Source organism: Bos grunniens, chromosome 12 (assembly GCF_055505025.1).
Source record: "Bos grunniens cultivar Pamir isolate PY7600 chromosome 12, Bosgru_T2T1.0, whole genome shotgun sequence".
Lineage (NCBI taxonomy): Eukaryota > Metazoa > Chordata > Mammalia > Artiodactyla > Bovidae > Bos > Bos grunniens.
Genome location: NC_141176.1, coordinates 70,838,596 through 70,858,890, shown reverse-complemented (window position 1 = coordinate 70,858,890; position 20,295 = coordinate 70,838,596). Strand labels below are relative to the sequence as shown.

The 20,295-nt window shown below is 38.8% G+C and overlaps 1 protein-coding gene across 1 annotated transcript in view; it reads right to left on the bottom strand.

The window, feature by feature from the left end:
- Positions 1-20,295, bottom strand: part of LOC147361869 (ATP-binding cassette sub-family C member 4-like) — a 368,491-nt gene that overhangs the window by 35,357 nt on the left and 312,839 nt on the right. Inside the window, exons 27-30 of the mRNA XM_086328626.1 lie at positions 19,923-20,012; positions 8,077-8,249; positions 7,380-7,485; positions 1,508-1,642 (exon numbers count right to left, since the gene is read on the bottom strand). Of these exons, the coding sequence (XP_086184752.1) occupies positions 1,508-1,642; positions 7,380-7,485; positions 8,077-8,249; positions 19,923-20,012 (504 nt within the window). The remainder of the gene's footprint in view (positions 1-1,507; positions 1,643-7,379; positions 7,486-8,076; positions 8,250-19,922; positions 20,013-20,295) is intronic.

Sequence of the window (20,295 nt, the reverse complement as noted above, 5' to 3'; positions counted from 1 at the left end):
TCCCATCTCTTGAAGAATTTTCCACAGTATATCTAACAGAAATACTGTGAGATACTTGGAATATGTTTTTAAGATATATTTAAAATATTACAAAAGTAAATTTATTCTTTACAAGTGAAAAATCTGGGAAATGCAAAGTACGAAGTATGAAGAAGTAAGTACGCACCTGTAATTTAAAGCTCAGAGATTTAGTTTCAATGGGGAAGCCTCACTACACACAGTTAGAAGCCTCATCCCACCTCAAGCCATGCATCTCAAGGGGCAAGAGCACCAGACCATCATTCCCTCCTTCCATCCTTCCATCAACCCCACTCTCACCTTGTTCCAGAAAGAATTACAGGCAGCTGCATGACAATGACTAAGTTCCTTAAACCAGACCTCTGTGCAGGCATTCTTGCCATTTCTGCTTGTTCCTCTTGTCGTAACCACAGAAACCCAAGGCCATGAGTCAGCAAAGCAAAAAATATCAAAACAGAAACATTTTGACTGGGACCAGGGGACCAAAATGACCAGGGATACCATCATGGAAATAGATATCCTAAAAAAAAAATCAACTATATGTGACAGCTGTCATATAAGCACCCTAAAACTTTTCTTGAAATACACCTGCTGTCTCTTAGAAGGCAGGATGATAGTTCTTAAAAAATTAGTCTGCTATCCTACTCATTTGCTAGCAAATTAACAAATTTCTTTCCTTTATTCTTTGAAACTTGTCTTCATTATTCTCATTCAGCATTGGAAACAAAGACCAAATTTTTCAGTACAAAACCACATGACCTGAGTGTTACCCATCGAGCCCCTTCCTCACACCATGCACAGTGCTTAGTGCTTCACACACCTCATCTCTGAGAAAGTGCTCTGTAAACCTTCAGGCACCATTCAGACTACAGTGTGAAGGTGTTGTGAGCTCCTGATTTGTCCTGATGACAATTTCATTTTCCGTATGCTAGAGAAAGCATGGGGGGCAAATGCACCTAACTTGAAACAACAAAGAACTGGAGAGAAAGTGACAGTATCAGGTAGGAGTTTTATTTACAGATCAGAACACAGAAGAGACCTACACTTTTCCCTGGAAGATTTTCCTAGAATCAAAATACTCCAAATTTGTTCCCTTAAACTCTCAAATTTCCTGGACATTCTTTGACAGAACTTGTATCACAAATGTGCTGAGCACCAATCAGAATGAATGTGAAAGGTCCGCAAAATGGGTGTCCTGTGCTCTGTGAGAATCTGAACCCAGAGTCTAAATGTGTGCCAAGTCCAATCCAAAATCTCTCTCAGGTGCACGTGCATGCACACATCCTGACCCCATCCCCACTGCTTCTGCAGAGTCCCAGCAGACCTGGCTTCCACCTGCAACATGTAAAGATCCATTCATGAATCTTTGTCTCTGGAGGCGTATGACTGAAAAGGACACAGAGAGCTTGTTACTGGACCCCTGCTACCAAATCGTGAGGAGTGAACTGTGGAGATAAATTGTAATTACAACTCCCCACAGTGGGCTCACCTGTTTTGCTGTTTCAGTGAGGGCAGCGGCCTTGGCCTTGCCCAGTTGTTGCACCATCTTATAAAACAGGCCGTCTCTATTTTGCAGCAAAACATATGGCTCATCATATTCTTCTAGTCTTCCTGAATCCAAAACCTGTTAAGCAGCAGAAGGAAACCTGTTAGCACACAACATTTCACAGTAACTTATTATAACTCCAACAATATTTCAAAAAGGGGCGGGACAGGGATAATACAGAGAATCTATTTGGGTGGTAAGACTGGCTGGTATTTAAATAGTTTGATTACTCTAGTTTACTAGTAGATCAAGCCCTAACCCAATGTTTTACTATTATAATGTTATAGGAATAGAAGAAAATCAAAGTTTTAGACTATGATTACAGGCACTTAACAATCTATATCATTTATATTCTGTCAATGGCATTTGGGGTTATTATGATTAGTTAGTATTTTTAGCTTTCAGACTCTAAGATTTGAGAGTTGTTTATACAGACATTCAAAGCTGGGAAATTTCTTAATTCAAGAAAATCAAACTCAATTTATCTAAAAAGTACAGTTGCTGCTGCTGCTGCTGCTAAGTCGCTTCAGTCATGTCCGACTCTGTGTGACCCCATAGACGGCAGCCCACCAGGGTCCCCCGTCCCTGGGATTCTCCAGGCAAGAACACTGGAGGGGGTTGCCATTTCCTTCTCCATTGCGGGAAAGTGAAAAGTGAAAGTGAAGTCGCTCAGTTGTGTCTGACTCTTAGCGACCCCATGGACAGGCTCCTCCAATCCATGGATTTTCTAGGCAAGAGTACTGGAGTGGCTTGCCATTGCCTTCTCTGAAAAAGTACAGTGGTATCATATAAATCAGACAACAGTGACCTGACAGCAAATTAACTGTCAAGTTGGTTTAAAAACACTGAGCAAAACTTGGTAAAAAAGTAAGTGTTTCCAGATTATGTCACCTCTTTGGGGCTGAATCCCTTGTCAGTGAGGTTAAAGTGCTTCTAAAAGTTGGTTTTGGTTGTAGTTTATTATCCTGAGAGTGAAAGCCTGACAAAAAAGAGTTGCTACATAAGCAGCTTTAGTATAATCGCTCTGCACTGAAGAAATATCTAGAAATCCAATTTTCTCTTTGAGTAAGACTAAAGAAGCAATTTTTCCAGTAGTCATGTATGCATGGGAGAGTTGGACTATAAAGAAAGCTGAGCACTGAAGAATTGATGCTTTTGAACTGTGGTGTTGGAGAAGACTCTTGAGAGTCCCTTGGATTGCAAGGAGATCCAACCAGTCCATCCTAAAGGAGATCAGTCCTGGGTGTTCATTGGAAGGACTGATGCTGAAGCTAAAACTCCAATACTTTGGCCACCTGATGTGAACAGCTGACTCATTTGAAAAGACCCTGATGCTGGGAAAGATTGAGGGCAGGAAGAGAAGGGGACGACAGAGGATGAGATGGTTGGATGGCGTCACTGACTCAATGGACATGAGTTTGGGTAAATTCCAGGAATTGGTAATGGACAGAGAGGCCTGGAGTGCTGCAGTTCATGGGGTTGCAAAGAGTTGGACATGACTGAGAGACTGAACTGAACTGAAGACTTTGTACTAGCTTTATATATAAATTAAACAAATATGCCCATAAGCATAAATATTTCCCCTACTTTCTACTGCAATTTTTATTACACTCAGGCTCAAATTATTTACTCTGTACCTCTTATACATTCACAGAAAAATAAAACAAATCTGATTTAGCTTTCAAGATTAATAAAGAGTTAAGTAACACATAGGCAAAACACATTTGAGGAACACAAGAAAATTTTTCATTAATTTCTGAATTATTCAGCAAATATTTATTACACATTTAATTGCATTCCTGTCATTATGCTAGATGTTGTGGAAGAGCCAAACATAAGTGAGTCACAGCCTCTGCCTTCAGGGAGCCTGTACTGAGAGGAGAGAGAGAAGGAAATCCTCAAATGTCTACAATGCAAGAGAAAAAAATAAAAAGGAGTTTAGTAACAGAAAAGATGACTTCTGTCAGAGGTTCTGAGTATGAGCTTCAAGGAGGAGATTGGGCAATGAACTGGGCCTCGAAGAATGGATAGACATGAACATGCAGAAGTGGGGGTGGGTGGGTGGGTGGACAATGGTCATTCCAGACACAGGGCATAACCTAGGTCAAGAGGGCTGGAGGAGAGACTGGCATCTCCTTAAGTGCAGGGTATGCAATCTCCCTTGTTTGGTGTTGCATCTCAGGCCCCTGGCATTGTACATGACAGGTAACAGGCACTTAATACATGCTCATTGGAAGTTAAATGAAAGGAAACTAAATTCAGGACATGAATGAGTGACTACCCGATGGTATAATCTGTCAAGGCTATAGGATGAGATCAGGAGCTTTGGAGAATGAGTCCAGCTGGCATGGGGAATAGCAATGTGGACCTGGAGGACGACATGCCCCAGATTGATGACTGTGGCCAAGAGGGAGAGTGAGAGGGGAAATGAGGGAGGGACAAAGCAGGGTTGAGGACTGAAACTCATTTACATCAAATATCGGAATAAAAGAAAGAAAAAGGACAGTCAGAGAGGAGGGAGAGTTGAAAGGAGCAAGAGTTTAGTGCAGCTCAGACTCATGTCAGGCAACAAGAGCTGAGATGGGACCCAGACTGAAAAATGCCAGGAACAGAATTTTACCAACTTAGCCTTTACATTTACAGCTTTGATCAAAGATTCTAGATATTTCAGAACAAATTGACATAAACAACTATAATTTTTTTCTTTGTGTTCAGAAAAAATATGTATAGTGTTAACTTTTTTATTTTAAAACCCTTTAATCTTGAAATTAAAAGTCTCCTGTAATCTCCAGGTATATCTCCATTCTTCCCATAACTCAAGTTAAACTATAAAGTAAACCACACATTCAATTTGGTGTGATAAGAATCCCTCAACTCTCAACCCCAATGAATACCAACCTCAAATTGCTTGCCACTCTCTAGTAGGTTTAGGAAAAATGCATTATATTATCTAATTCAGTTATATAAATGCAATAAAGATGTATTTAGCTGGCTTCTGTATCTGCTGATATTCCAGCTAGTTGTCCTAGGCATAAAACTTAAATGGACCCAATGCAAGATAATTTAATTCATTTTTATTGGTAGGATGTCTTCAATGACAATGGGGTGGCTGCAGGGAGAGGTGGAGGGCAAGGACAGGGTGAAAGAAAAACCTGAAAAAGGGCTTGAAACAGGTAAAGTTCACAGCATCATTCACTTACTGTGGAAGAAGTGAGAACAGTATAGAAATGCAATGCTGAGAGATAAGAATTAACAAAGTGACAGGTAAAGAGTAGAAGGAAAAGGTTACTTTTCCCATTAGCATTCAAGAACACAAAATGAGTGACTAAAGATGCTCCATGCTAAACATCTCTGGATTCTAAGAGTCACTGTTCTACAATCTTGGATTGTCACCCGGTCCCTCACAAACTCTGCAGGAGAAGCCTGCTTCCTACTGAGATGTTCTTGTCCTGTGAACAGCTGCACTGCTTGGAGCCTAGAGCATCCCTTTGGTTGGCAATCCCCGACTCCTGTCATCTGCCTCCACAGAGCTCACTTCTGTGCATATTCAGATCAGGGGAGTGAGGCTACAGGTACTGCCTCAGTGCTGACAGTCTGGTATCTATTCAGTGTCCCCACTGATGATCCCACCTGACAATGCATGGGGAGGAGGGTGGGATGTGATTTTCTAGAAACTGCCCAAGAAGTCAAAAGTTCCATTATATCATTGGACATAAGGAATTTGAGGTATTACTGACCATTTATTCCTGATTCTTACCTGTTTAGTGTGGACCATCAAAATCACTGGTTAATTCCATCTGCTGCCTCTTGTGCATTGTGCAGGCCTTCTTTATCTATTTACTTCATCACTAATCAGCATCAATTGTATACTCTGGAGTCTTGTGATGACTAGTATTTATACAGTGGGTGAAATAAGCTCATTGACCCAGACTAGGTTAGGCTGTAAATACCTTGCTTCTTTTGGGCTTATTTGCTGCCAAAGGTTTTTCCTTTGAGGGATGATTTCCTTGTCATTTAATAAGCCACAACCTAAAATCTATTGAAACTCAGCAAGCAACAGAGGGGAAGAACAAAGAGAGAGAATAGAAAGAAAAAGAGAGAAAATGAAGGGAGAAAGAAATGGAGGAGATAAAGCTATGGAAGGAAATATTAAATTACTAAGGAAGAAAGAGCCAATCAAACCTGAAAGAAAGACACTAGACAGACATCCAGAGACCAAAGTTTGGAGCTTGCTGTGTCTGCAATGCCTGGATACATTGTATAAGAGACTTGCTAGTAAAAAAAAAAAATAAGAGAGAGAGACTAGCTGCTTGTCCATCTACAGTCACTCAGTCTCCATCTGCCTTTCTTTCTACACTTTCATCTGTGATGCAGAAGTTGTCTCTGCAAATCATATTTCAGAGGCTCTTTGGCCTGCTGGCCCTTTGTGAGGTTCTGCCAGTAGGGGGCACTAGAGGGAGGAGGAAGGTGGGAAACAGAGCAAATGGTCTCCCTCCTTTCTGCTACTTCTGCAGCATAACTCCAGCTTCTATCAGCACATGGAGAACTAGCCTCATCATGCTCACTCACAAATATGACCAGTAGCTAGACAATGACCTCCCCTTGGAGGTCGCTCAGTCATGTCCGACTCTTTGCGACCCCATGAATCGCAGCACACCAGGCCTCCCTGTCCGTCACCAACTCCTGAAGTTCACTCAAACTCACGTCCATCGAGTCGGTGATGCCATCTAGCCATCTCATCCTTTGTCATCCCCTTCTTCTCCTGCCCCTAATCCCTCCCAGCATCAGGGTCTTTTCCAATGAGTCAACTCTTCGCATGAGGTGGCCAAAGTACTGGAGTTTCAGCTTTAGCATAAGTCCTTTCAAAGAACACCCAGGACTTATCTCCTTTAGAATGGACTGGTTGGATCTCCTTGCAGTCCAAGGGACTCTCAAGAGTCTTCTCCAACACCACAGTTCAAAAGCATCAATTCTTTGGCGCTCAGCTTTCTTCACAGTCCAACTCTCACAGCCATACATGACCACTGAAAAAACCATAGCCTTGACTAGACAGACCTTTGTTGGCAAAGTAATGTCTTTGCTTTTGAATATGCTAGCTAGTTTGGTCATAACTTTCCTTCCAAGGAGTAAGCATCTTTTAATTTCTGTACTGAACTGAACTGAACTGGAGGACTCAGCACTGACTCATAAGACTTCTTCTCTGAGTCTTAGGTCTGGAGATCTATCCTAGAACATAGTCATTTCTTCCTAAAATTATTATCCCAGTGATTCATTTTTCCAGTCCTCCAATTCTTGTGTAACAAATTTTCTTTATTAAATCCTTTCTGTTTAAATACTTTTTCTCATTAGGCGTCTTCTCCTCCATGACTCCCCTCTGAGAGCACGTATTGTGAATGTCCCAACAACTTGGAAATTCTTCAACTTCACCTAACAACTGCCTGGCAGTGTAATGAAATGCTGTTTTTATTAAGGGAATACAAAAAAGCTGAAAGAACTGTGACACAGTAAAAATGACTTTGCTGCACCACTCTGAAATCTGAAGTCGCATTGTGAGTTTGGAATATTTTCATGGTTGGATACCTTAAAAAAACAGCAATTCAAATAAACTTTTAAATGGAAATAGAAAATTACTGAATGTATTATTTAATAGTACATTCTGAAACTACGCTTAAGTACTTGAGTTATTGTAAAGGATGAGAGAAAAAAAAGAATTAATTAATTAATTAGAAGTTTTAATCAAGTTATACAAGGAAGAATAAATTTAAAAATTGAAGGTAAATGGAGACAATAGAAATCCCATAGGTGAGGGCCTTACCATTATCCTGTCACTGTCAATAATGGTGCTCAACCTGTGTGCAATGGTTAGCACAGTACACTGTGCAAATTTCTCACGGATCTTTTTTTGTATTAACTCATCAGTGCTGGAATCAAAGAATTGCATTTAGTTAAGTAAAGACAGGAAAAGCAGACTTAAGACTTGAAAATATCACATGATATTTTTATGCTTTTAATAATCAATAGTTAAGACATAATCCTGCTCTTGAAACACTAAGTATAAAAAGTCTTTGTTGTTGTTGTTTAGTTGCTAAATTGTGTCTGACTCTTTTGCAACCTCATGGATTATAGCCCACCAGGCTCTTCTGTCCATGGGATTTCCCAGGCAAAAATACTGGAGTGGGTTGCCATTTCCTGCTCCATGAAATCTTCCCAACCCAGGGGAAAGTCTACTTGGAAACTTACTACTTTTCATAAAACAATGGAAAGTTTTCTTCCTGCCAAATTACTTGAAACTATCAGGAGCTGGATTTACAAATCTAGCTTTCTCAGGATGCCTGATAACAACATTATTACCACGTTTTGATTTCTTCCTCTGTTTTCTGGAATTATTGTTATCAGGAGATGTCTTTGGGGCAAACAGAGCACATAAAAAACATTTCTCAACATCACTAAATATTTCCCATTTACTATATTTAAAATTCAGATTCCAAGTTTCATGAATCTCAGCTCCATACCTTGGATCCACATGTGCTGTGGCTTCATCAATAATCAATATCTGATTTTTTCTGAGAATATTCCTGGCAAGGCACACCAGTTGTTTTTGCCCAACACTTAAGTTCGATCCAGATTCTACTAATTCAGTATCCATTTTATCAGGAAGCTCTTCGATGATTTCTTTAAGTTGAACCTGTGCATATAGAAAGAAGAATGACATTTTCTTAAACAACTACTGAAGTAGACAAGCCTCTTAGACGCTAGAGCTTTGATGTCCTCAGGACTTCTTATGTATCTTACATGTACAGCCAGATGATGGGGAGAACTCTTTCCAAAGAGTTTTCACTGAGGAAAATGGTGGAGTCAACTCAGGACAAAAAGGTTTCAGTGTCCCCCACACCGACTTAAGGATTAGTTAAGAAAGTCTCTCAAAAAACTAAGCTATTTCTCTCAGTATTATTTGAACAGAAAAGTTAAAAGGACGCTATGGATGAGTCAGATTTCCCAAAAATAGATTTTGTAAAGGAGTTACTAAAGTAAATTAAATATATATATATATATATTGATTGTAGGAAGTATGGTTCTCTAAATATATAATCTTATCAGCACTTTACCATTTTGCAAGGTCCAAATGTCTAAAAAAAAAAATAAATTCAAACAATGGCAAATTGTACCTCATAGATCTGTAAAACTAGAGCTATTTTGGTGATGATTCTTTCTCATGTTTAATTCCATAATTGTGAACAAGTCAAGTGTGTTTTCTTCAATGTTATAATTTTGAAAAGTTTTTTTTTAACTGTAATTTATTTACTATATTATTTTAGTTTCAGGTATACAGCAAAGTGAATCAGTTTATATATATATATATATCCTTCAGATTATTTTCCACTGTAATTTACTATCAGTCAGTTCAGTATAGTCGCTCAGTCCTGTCTGACTCTTTGCCACCCCATGGATTGCAGTGCACCAGGCTTCCATCATCAGTGTCCATCACCAACTCTCCGAGCCTGCTCAAACTCATGTCCTTCAAGTTGGTGATGCCATCCAACCATCTCATCCTCTGTCATCTCCTCCTCCTCCCCTAAATCTTTCCCAGCATCAGGGTCTTTCCAAATGAGTCAGTTCTTCACATGAGGTGGCCAAAGTATTAGAGTTTCAGCTTCAGCATCAGTCCTTCCAATGAACACCCAGGACTGATTTCCTTTAGGATGGACTGGTTGGATCTCCTTGCAGTCCAAGGGACTCTCAAGAGTCTTCTCCAACAGCACAGTACAAAAACGTCTATTCTTTGGGACTCAGTTTTCTTTATGGTCCAACACTCACATCCATACATGACTGCTGGAAAAACCATAGCTTTGACTAGGCAGATCTTTGTCAGCAAAGTAATGTCTCTGCTTTTTAATATGCTGTCTAGGTTGGTCATAGTTCTTCTTTCAAGAAGAAATTGTCTTTTAATTTCATGGCTGCAGTCACCCTCTGCAGTGATTTTGGAGCCCAAAAAATAAAGTCTCTCACTGTTTCCATTGTTTCCACATCTATTTGTCATGAAGTGATGGGACCAGATGCCATGATCTTCTTTTTTTGAATGTTGAGTTTTAAGCCAGGTTTTTCACTCTCCTTTTTCACTTTCATCAAGAGGTGCTTTAGTTCTTCGCTTTCTGCCATAAGGGTGGTGTCATCTGCATATCTGAGGTTATTGATATTTCTCCTGGCAGTCTTGATTGCAATGTGTGCTTTATCCAGCCCAGCATCTCACATGATGTACTCTACATGTAAGTAAATTAGCAGGGTGACAATATACAGTCTTGACATACTCCTTTCCCAATTTGGAACCAGTCCATTGTTCTGTCTGGGTCTAACTGTTCCTTCTTGACCTGAATACAGATTTCTGAGGAGGCAGGTCGGGTGGCCTGGTATTCCCATGGCTTTAAGAATTTTCCACAGTTTGTTGTGATCCACAAAATCAAAGGCTCTGGCATAGTCAATAAAGCAAAAGTAGACATTTTTCTGAAACTCCCTTGCTTTTTCAATGATCCAACAGATGTTGGCAATTTGATCTGTGGTTCCTCTGCCTTTTTAAATCCAGCTTGATCGTCTGGAAGTTTACAGTTCACTTACTGTTGAAGCCTGGCTTGGAGAATTTTGAGCATTACTTTACTAGTGTGTAAGATGAGTGCAACTGTGAAGTAGTTTGGACATTCTTTGCCATTGCCTTTCTTTGAGATTTGAATGAAAACTGACCTTTTCCAGTCCTGTGGCCACTACTGAGTTTTACAAATTTGTTGGCAAATTGAGTGCAGCACTTCAACAGCATCATCTTTTAGGATTTGAAATAGCTCAACTGGAATTCCATCACCTCCACTACCTTTGTTCATAGAGATGCTTGCTAAGGCCCATCTGACTTCGCACCCCAGGATGTCTGGCTCTAGGTGAGGCATCACACCATCATGGTTATCTGGGTCATTAAGATCTCCTTTGTATAGTTCTTCTGTGTATTCTTGCCACCTTTCCTTAATATCTTCTACTTCTGTTAGGTCCATACCTTTTCTGTCCTTTATTGTGCCCATCTTTGATGAAATGTTCCCTTTGTATCTCTAATTTTCTTGAAGAGATCTCTAGTCTTTCCCACCCTATTGTTTTCCTTTATTTCTTTTCATTTTTCACTTAGGAAGGCTTCCTTATCTCTCCTTGTCATTCTTTGGAACTCTTCATTCAGATGAGTATATATTTCCTTTTCTCCTTTGTTTTTCACTTCTCTTCTTTTCTCAGCTATTTGTAAGGCCTCCTCAGGCAACAATTTTGCCTTTTTACATTTCTTTTTATTTGGGATGGTTTTGATCACTGCCTCCTGTACAATGTCATGAACCTCCGTCCATAGTTCTTCAGGCACTCTGTCTATCAGATCTAATCCCTTACTGTAAGGTACTCTAGTTGCCTGTGCTATACAGTAAATCCTTGTTGCTTCTCTATTTTATGTATAGTAGTTTGCATCTGTGAATTTCATACTCCTGATTGATTCCTCTCTTTCCCCTTTGGTAACCGTAAGTTTACTTTCTATGTCTGTGAGTCTGTTTCTTTTTATATATACATTAATTTGCTTTATTTTATTTTTAGAATCCACATATAAGTGATATTAGTAATATTTGTCTTTCTCTGACTTCACTTAGGATGAGTTTCTAGGTCTATCCATGTTGCTTCAAAAAGCAATATTTCATTACTTTTTATGTCTGTATAACACAATATACATACATATATACATATAAATATAAATATATATATATATATTTATGTGTGTATGGTGCCACATCTTCTTAAACCAATTTTCTGTTGACACACACTTGAGTTCCTTCTATATTTTGGCTATTGCAAAGAGTGCAGCAATGAATGCTGGGGTGCATGTATCTTTTCAAATTAGTATTTCCATTTCCCCCAGATATCTACCCAGGAGTATAATTACTGGCTCATGTGGTAGCTCTATTTTTAGTTTTTTTAGGAACTTCCATACTGTTTTCCACATATCAATTTACATTCCCACCAACAGTGTGTTGGGGATTTCCCAAGTGGCTCAATGGTAAAAAATCCAGCTACCAATGCAGGAGATGAAAGAAATGTGGGTTTGATCCCTGGGTCAGGAAGATCCTCTGAAGAAGGAAATAACAACCCACTCCAGTATTCCTGCCTGGAAAATCCTGTGGACAAAGGAGTCTGGCCAGCTACAGTTCATAGAGTTGCAAAAAGTCAAACATGACTGAGCATACACACACAGCAGTGTGTTGGAGTTCCTTTTTTCCCACATCTTCTCTAGCATTTATTATTTATAAACTTTTTGATGATAGCCACTCTGGTATGAGTTTGTACCTCATTGTGGTTTTGATTTGCATTTTTCTAATAATTAATAATGCTGAGCATCTTTTCATGTGTCTATTCATGTATGTCTCCTTTGAAGAATTTCATAAATGTTTTTCAGTGAAAACTCAGGAAAACAAGACCACAACACAAGAAGTTATTTACCCCAGACTTGAAACTGTCAGAATAAAACTAGTAAAAGATTTCATTGATGAGCCAATGCTTGCTGCCAAGCTTCCACATTCCCTGTATTGTATCCTTGAATGTGTATTAATTAATATAGTTGGTATGTAGAAAAAATAAGTAGTGGCCTTGGTGTTAGCAACTTTAGACCCTTAAGGTAATAAATTCTTTCCTTTGTTGTAAACCCATTACACCTCTGCCCTATAGGAATGCAATTTTATCTAACACCTTTGGAGGATGGCGCCAAACCTTAAAATAATTACTCTTAGAGAAAATAAGTCTTACGGTTGACAAACCTTTGTCGAGTCATAAAATGTTATAGATTAAGAACAAAATTCAGACTGTGCTTGAAATTAAAGAACAGAGAGTAAATACACTTCAAATTAAAGGATTAAAGATTGATGAGTGATGGCCAATTAGCAGGTACACAGAATTACAAAGGCAAATTACAGAACACCAAGGTGAGTGGGCAATGTTTTCATGGTATCCTAAATGCTGGAGTACTTCCATGAATGTTATCCTGAATTGTGTTCCTTTTGAAAGTCTAATCCATAGAAATGGGAATTCTGAGTAAGGATTAAACATGGTATTAGTATTTAGTGATAGCATGAAAAATATGCAAAATTTGAAGGATAAGATATGGATTATGAGATAAATGGCTCCATTGAAAATTATAAAATGGAAGTCAGCTTAATCACCCCCCCCCGCCCCGCCCATCTCATTACAAGGAAGAAGCCTTACTGAATATTCTATGAAACATATTCCATAAATCTAAACTCAAGTGATGGGACTGATCAAGAGTGTAACACTGGCAAGACTTTCTCTTTTCCTTCTGAGTTGACTTTGGAAATCCTTGTAAATGCAAATTGGTCTTTCTTAAGACTGACATGATGACTGTGAGGAAATAACCTCAAACCTACTGGTGACTCAGGTGATATCTCACCACTAATCTGATTTTTACTTTCCTTCAAGTTGTCTACAAATGCCTGACAAGGAATAAGCTGTTGTGAGGTGAAAATGTTTTCCAGAACACATGGTTTTCTGAGACTCTAACTTCATTTATGGATCAGGGATGGTTATGACAATGCTGCAAATAAGACCCTTTGTAGTGTAATCATATAATCAAGTTATAATTTTTTGAAGGGAAAAAAAGACAAAAGAGACAGTAGACAATAACTAGGAGTTACAACTGGAGAATCTGAAAACATATCAGATAATAGTGTAATACAGCGAAGTGAAGTGAAAGTCGTTCAGTCATATCCAACTCTTTGAGACCCCATGGACAACAGTCCATGGAATTCTCCAGGCCAGAATACTGGAGTGGGTTAACTTTCCCTTCTCCAAGGGATCTTCCCAACTCAGGGATCGAACTCAGGTCTCCCGCATTGCAGGTGGATTCTTTACCAGCTGAGCCACCAGGGAAGCCTAAGAATACTGGAGTGGGTAGCTTATCCCTTCTCCAGGGGATCTTCCAGACCCAGGAATCCAACTAGGGTCTCCTGCATTGCAGGCAGATTCTTTACCAACTGAGCTATCAGGGAAGCCCAATAGTGTAATATTACTATTAAATTTCTTGAGTGAGATATTAGCATAATGTTATTAGGAACATTAGGTGCCGGGAGCCGGCGAGAGGCACTCCACTCATGGCAAAGGTCATGACGAAGGAGGCTTGGCATACGCAAAGGTGGGATCGAGCCCCAGGAGTCCCCCTGGATATTCTCGAGCATCTACCCTCCACAAAACCAGAGTCTGCCTACTTTATTGCTTTGTGCTCTCACCTCTGACTTTACTGGGAGCTGTCCCCTACCACCATCTCGCTCTCTCTGAAAAAGAGTTAACTTACAGCTGCAATTAATAAAGTTCCTGGGCATTAGGAGTGTTTAAATCTAAACCCCTCAGATAGCTCTCTAACTCGCCTGACAAGTTTACCCGGACTCCTACAGCTATGCATACGATTGTTTACAGTCTCCCAGCCTCAAGAGGCATGGGAAGCTTAAGATATTCAAATAGCTTAGAGCCTCTCAGGGAGTTAGAAACTGTCAGAATAAAACTAGTAAAAGATTTCATTGATGAGCCAATGATTGCTGCCAAGCTTCCACATTCCCTGTATTGTATCCTTGAATGTGTATTAATTAATATAGTTGGTATGTAGAAAAAATAAGTAGTGACCTTGGTGTTAGCAACTTTAGACCCTTAAGGTAATAAATTCTTTCCTTTGTTGTAAACCCATTACACCTCTGCCCTATAGGAATGCAATTTTATCTAACACCTTTGGAGGATGGCGCCAAACCTTAAAATAATTACTCTTAGAGAAAATAAGTCTTACGGTTGACAAACCTTTGTCAAGAGTCATAAAATGTTAATAGGCCTTCTGGCCAGAAGATGATGTAAATCACCTAAACCATTTGTATATGATAAATTTGCAGGAAAAAAAAAAAAAAAAAAAACACCTAGTTTTTGATAAGGGTCAAAGACTGCTGACTTTGCATCCCCTATTATCCTCTATGTGTAACTTAGGGTATAAAAAACCCTGTTGAAAATAAAGCTATGGGCCTTGCTCACCAAAGCTTGGTCTCCCCATGTCATTCTTTCTTCTCACATTCCGGCTGAGTCTCCATCTGGAGTGCAGAGGTCCTCTGCGATCATTTATTTGCCTGGGCTTCTAAGACCCACTCGAGAAGGTGTCTAAGGTGGGGCACCTTCTGCTATTCGAGAGGGTGCCTGCGGCCTCTGTGGTCAGAGCTAACCTGGTGTCACAGGTTATATTGATTTTCCGCGTAAACCAAGCTACTCAGCCTCTTTTCTCCACTGACTTTTCCTACTGAGCTATCCTCATTCTCTTACTCTTTATATCTCTAATTAATATTTAAATAAGTCACCGACGCCGTCTCTCCTTCGAATACCCTGGATCAGCCGGGGCTGGACCTCAGCAATTAGGAGAATGTTCTTGTTTTTTAAAAGTGCATGTTTATGTATATAGGATGAGTTGCAACTTTAAAAAAAGTTTCTGCAACTTACTTTCAAACAGTTCAGCAAAGTATAGATGATAGAAGAGAGAAAGCAAATACAGAAAAAATATGAACAACTGGTGAATTTTGGTGAAGTTATATATGTGTTCATCATACCATTCCTTTCATGTTCCTGTGATTTGAAATTTTTAAAACAGAAAATTGGGACCTTGAACTTAGACGGCCTAGGCATAAGTCCGGCCTGGTCTGCCAACTGGGAAATTTCCTGAGCTTAATCTATCTTAGCTTCCTAAACTCTAAATAAGACTATAATATTGTAACAAAGTGTCTTCCTCCTAACATTGTTAGAGTATAATGTGAGTCAGTACCTGTAGAATCTACAACAGAGGTTGATATGAAGGGATCAACAGATATTGCCCATTGTTAATAGTGCTGTCAGCTATCCTCTCCTCATGTTCTACTTTATTCTTCTCCCTGCATGTTTCAGTACTGAGACTTTATTACACACATTGGTGGTTTTCTTTTTACCTTCTCTATAGGAAAATAAACTCCAAAAGGTAGAGACTTTGTCTCTTCTGGTAACTGTGATAGCCTCAGAATCTGCAACACTGCTGCTGCTGCTGCTGCTGCTAAGTGACTTCAGTCCTTTCTGACTCTGTAAGACCCCAGAGATGGCAGCCCACCAGGCTCCCCCGTCCCTGGGATTCTCCAGGCAAGAACACTGGAGTGGGTTGCCATTTCCTTCTCCAATGCATGAAAGTGAAAAGTGAAAGTGAAGTCGCTGAGTCTTGTCCAACTCTTAGCGACCCCATGGACCCCACCAGGCTCCTCCGTCCATGGGATTTTCCAGGCAACAGTGCTGGAGTGGGGTGCCATTGCAACACTGCCTATCCAAAAAACTCTCAATACACATTTATTGGAAGTATGAATGAAGCGACAAGTGCATCTTATCTTGTGACATAACCTGTTTCTATAAGATAGGAAATAAATCCATACATAATTTTATATAATTCTATTTTCTCATTAAATATCATTATGAAAGAAATATATTCCTTATAACAACAATTAACTGTCCCCAAGATATCATAATATCTAACTTTAAACTATGGAAAACTTTTTTTTAAAAAGTTGGTAATTTAAGAAAAACAGAGAAAATAACACTATTTGAAATTACATATCTTGTATAGAATAGTTCAGATCATTTTTGAGCTTGGGAAAATAATAAACTACAGCAAAACTGAAAATAATAAGCTGAACTTATAGGACATCTCAGTTCTATCATCATAAACACTTTCAAATAACCTAGTAAATAAACCATCTTTCTCAACCAGGTGCCAATGTCCCTCACAGAAGGTTAACACAGATGTAAGATGGTTTCCACATTTTGTGAACCCTTACTTTTCAAAATGAAAGGCTGGTGTGGGCTGGAAAGAGACAGTGAAATGCAATCAGCAAATGGGGAAGAGCTATTACCAGAGCAGAGCCAGCAGTAAATGAAGTAAAGGGGAGCTTGTTCACCTAAATACAAGGCCCCTGGGAAATGGGCCTATGACCTGTTGCCATAGCAAGGACTGAACCGTGTGTACAGGTTGCTGATGCCCAGATTTCTGTATCTTGGCTTCCTGTGTGATGAGACATACACGTATTTTAACAGAGATACTATCAACGGTTCACATATCTGGATGTTTTCTGCACAGTTTTGACATGAAATACTATATTCTCAATTGTAAACTCCTGGATCAAAACTGTTTTGTTTTTTCAGAGGAAGCAACACACTGCTGATTCATTTCCAGAGTTTTATCTACTGTGCTCTTTTAATCTTTGAGTGATAAAGTGCTTCATTTTTAAGCACTACTCTATATATTTGTAGACCTGCTGTTGTTTTTTTAGGTTCTCTAACTTCTAATGAACATTCTTTAGTGTATAGTAAGTTGGCTATTTTTCAGAAATTGAAAAACATATTTTTAACATATTTTGAAAAATAACCAAGATGAGAGGGACAGCATCCATAGGGCTATCTTCCTTATGGACGTTCATCTCTAACAGGAGAGAATGAGGAGGCAGAAATAGAGGACTTTAAAAAAATTTTAAAAGCATCTTTTCCTTTTAGTTAAAGTTCTTAAAGAGTAAAATGGGTGCCCTCTTACTCTCAGGTCAACTGTATTAGTTTTGATTGACATTTTCACTTTGGCTTTATTTATAAAGCAATGACTGGGGTTTTTAATCCACCTAAAAACTGACCTCATTGCTTAGACTGAGAAATCATCCCATCATTGTGTTCCTCTAGGAATGATTTCTTTATGAGATTTACAAGTTTTCCAGTGAAGATCGGTAAACAACATATACAAAGGACATAAAGAAATAATTCCCAGAGGAACACAATGATGGGGTGATTTCTCACTTTAAGATATATCACTAAAATAATAGGGTTAATTTCAGAAGCAATAACAGAAACCACACACTTTACTTTGTGCATAAACTCATATTTATTTCTGTTTATGGAAAGTTCCAAATGTAGTCTAAATAAATGTAGATCTTAGTATCATGTACCATTCATAATTTTAGAATTGAGAGGCTACTAAATTTTATTTTAATTTTAGCTCCTTCAGGTGAATTGACAAGTTAGTGCTAAGTTCTAAGAGAGTTTTTAACAGGATTTGTCTCCAGCTAACATTTCTTTTCTGTCCATGGAATAATGTTTTCTAAAATTTAAAAGTAATTTTTCTGATAATCTCTGAAGAGAGATCACAAGCTCAGAAATAAACAGGGATATACCAGTGTCCCAATTTCACCAGTAAATGCATCCTATGACCACGAGAACAGTCTATCATCCTACCTTTATTTACACTTAGTGGTTTATTGTTCTCCCCACCTCTTTTCTTCTAGAATTTCACTGTAGAAAGACTTAAAAATTTAAATGAATCAGAGGCCCACTGTTTTCCAATTAGGGTAAGGTGAAGTAACAGCCTGATTTAGGAAAATAAAATTACCACAATCGCTGGAAAGCAGGGTGGGTGTGTAAAGACCCAGTGCTGACAACCTTCAGAAACCAGAATTACTGGCAGGAAGTTCTCAGACCTCCAAATCTGTTGACTCATAGTCAAAGGCCCTTTATGAATTACACATCTCAGTGCTATCCCTGGAAGAGTGACACCAAAAGATAAAAACACTGAGGCAAAACAACAATGTGAGCAATTGCTTTCTGGTATTTTTGACAAAAAAATAAGATACAATTCTCTAAAATAAGAGAAAGTAAATATTCACTGCCTATTTGTGCAACACATACTTTTTCAAGGTAAAAGACCTGGCTAGGTATTTTCTATAAGAGCCTAGAAGTCTGCCTATTATTTAGAAGTCTAGGTAGAGTTTCTGCCATCAGTACCTTAGAATAAATTTGCAAAACTAGGGAAAATCCACAAAAATAATTAACATTAAAAAACAAAAGAGCACCTTAACAGTCAAAACCCTTTTCATGCAAGACTGAGGAGATTCAAAGTAGTGGGCCAAAGAGAAATATGATATAAATAATAGAAAATCCTCTAGAAATGAACTTAGTACAAAGCCTCAGCAAAAGCTCCAGAGTTCTGTGACCAGCATATGCTCTGCAGCATTGAATGATGCAGCTGCTAATAAATAATTATCACTTTTCAAATGTATAATATACCTTTAATAAATTCTTTCTTATGAAATTTCATACCATGTTACTGGCATGATCTCATTTATCTTTCTGTTAACAATGAAAAACAACTGATATTGCCATATAGTAGATATTTCCTAAGACCAAAGGAATAAAAATGAATGTTGCAAATTAAGGTAATTAATTCACTAGGTCACTAGGAGAATTTGAACACATAATTTTACCACCTGGTTTAGTGTTCTACTAAGGGCAAAAAAGAGGAAAGTGAGAAAGTTGGCTTAAAGCTCAACATTCAGAAAACTAAGATCATGACATCTGGCCCCAACACTTCATGGGAAATAGATGGGGAAACAGTGGAAACAGTGTCAGACTTTGTTTTTTGGGGCTCCAAAATCACTGCAGATGGTGACTGCAGCCATGAAATTAAAAGACGCTTCCTCCTTGGAAGGAAAGTTATGACCAACCTAGATAGCATATTCAAAAGCAGAGATATTATTTTGCCAACAAAAATCCATCTAGTCAAGGCTATGGTTTTTCCAATGGTCATGTATGGATGTGAGAGTTGGACTGTGAAGAAAGCTGAGTGCCAAAGAATTGATGCTTTTGAACTGTGGTGTTGGGGAAGACTCCTGAGAGTCCCTTGGACTGAAAGTAGATCCAACCAGTCCATCCTAAAGGAGATCAGTCCTGAGTGTTCATTGGAAGGACTGAGGTTGAAGCTGAAACTCCAATACTTTGGCCACCTCATGCGAAGAGTTGACTCATTGGAAAAGACCCTGATGCTGGGAGGGATTGGGGGCAGGAGGAGAAGGGGACAACAGAGGATGAGATGGCTGGATGGCATCACTGATTCAATGGACATGAGTTTGAGTGAACTCCAGGAGTTGGTGATGGACAGGGAGGCCTGGCCTGCTGTGATTGACTCACAAAGAGTCAGACACGACTGAGCAACTGAACTGAACTGAACTGAAGGGCAAGAAATGTAATGTATCTAATTGTTTTGGGTTCTAGGGAAAAAGGTAAAATGGAAACATGATGAATTATACTGTTGGTTTTCATATTTACTCATTGCATCATAAACATATTTTAAGTACATCCATGTCATCAATGTTCTTCTAGGAGGTAAATGAAGTCAATTAAACTGTTAAGCTCCCTTAATTACCTACAATGCTTTTAAATGTACACACATGAGATATTGATGCTAACAAGTTTATCATATTTAATAAATTACCTCTTCTAAGACATTCCATAGTTCCTCATCTGTATGCTTATTAAAGGGATCCAGATTTTTCCTCATTGTTCCAGTGAACACAATAGGGTCCTAAATACAACAAAATAGAGAATGTTATTACTGCAATCTCTTTTTATTTCATTCCAATTTTTAGAGAACAGATTTAAAATGCAAAAAAAAAAAAAAAGGCAAAGTTTACTACAATCATTAATAGTAAGGTTGCAAATCACTTCAATTCAGTTCAATCACTCAGTCATGTCCAACTCTTTGTGACCTCATGGACTGCTGCAAAACACCAGGCTTCCCTGTCCTTCACCAACTACCAGAGCTTACTCAAATTCATGTCCATCGAGTCAGTGATGCAATCCAACGA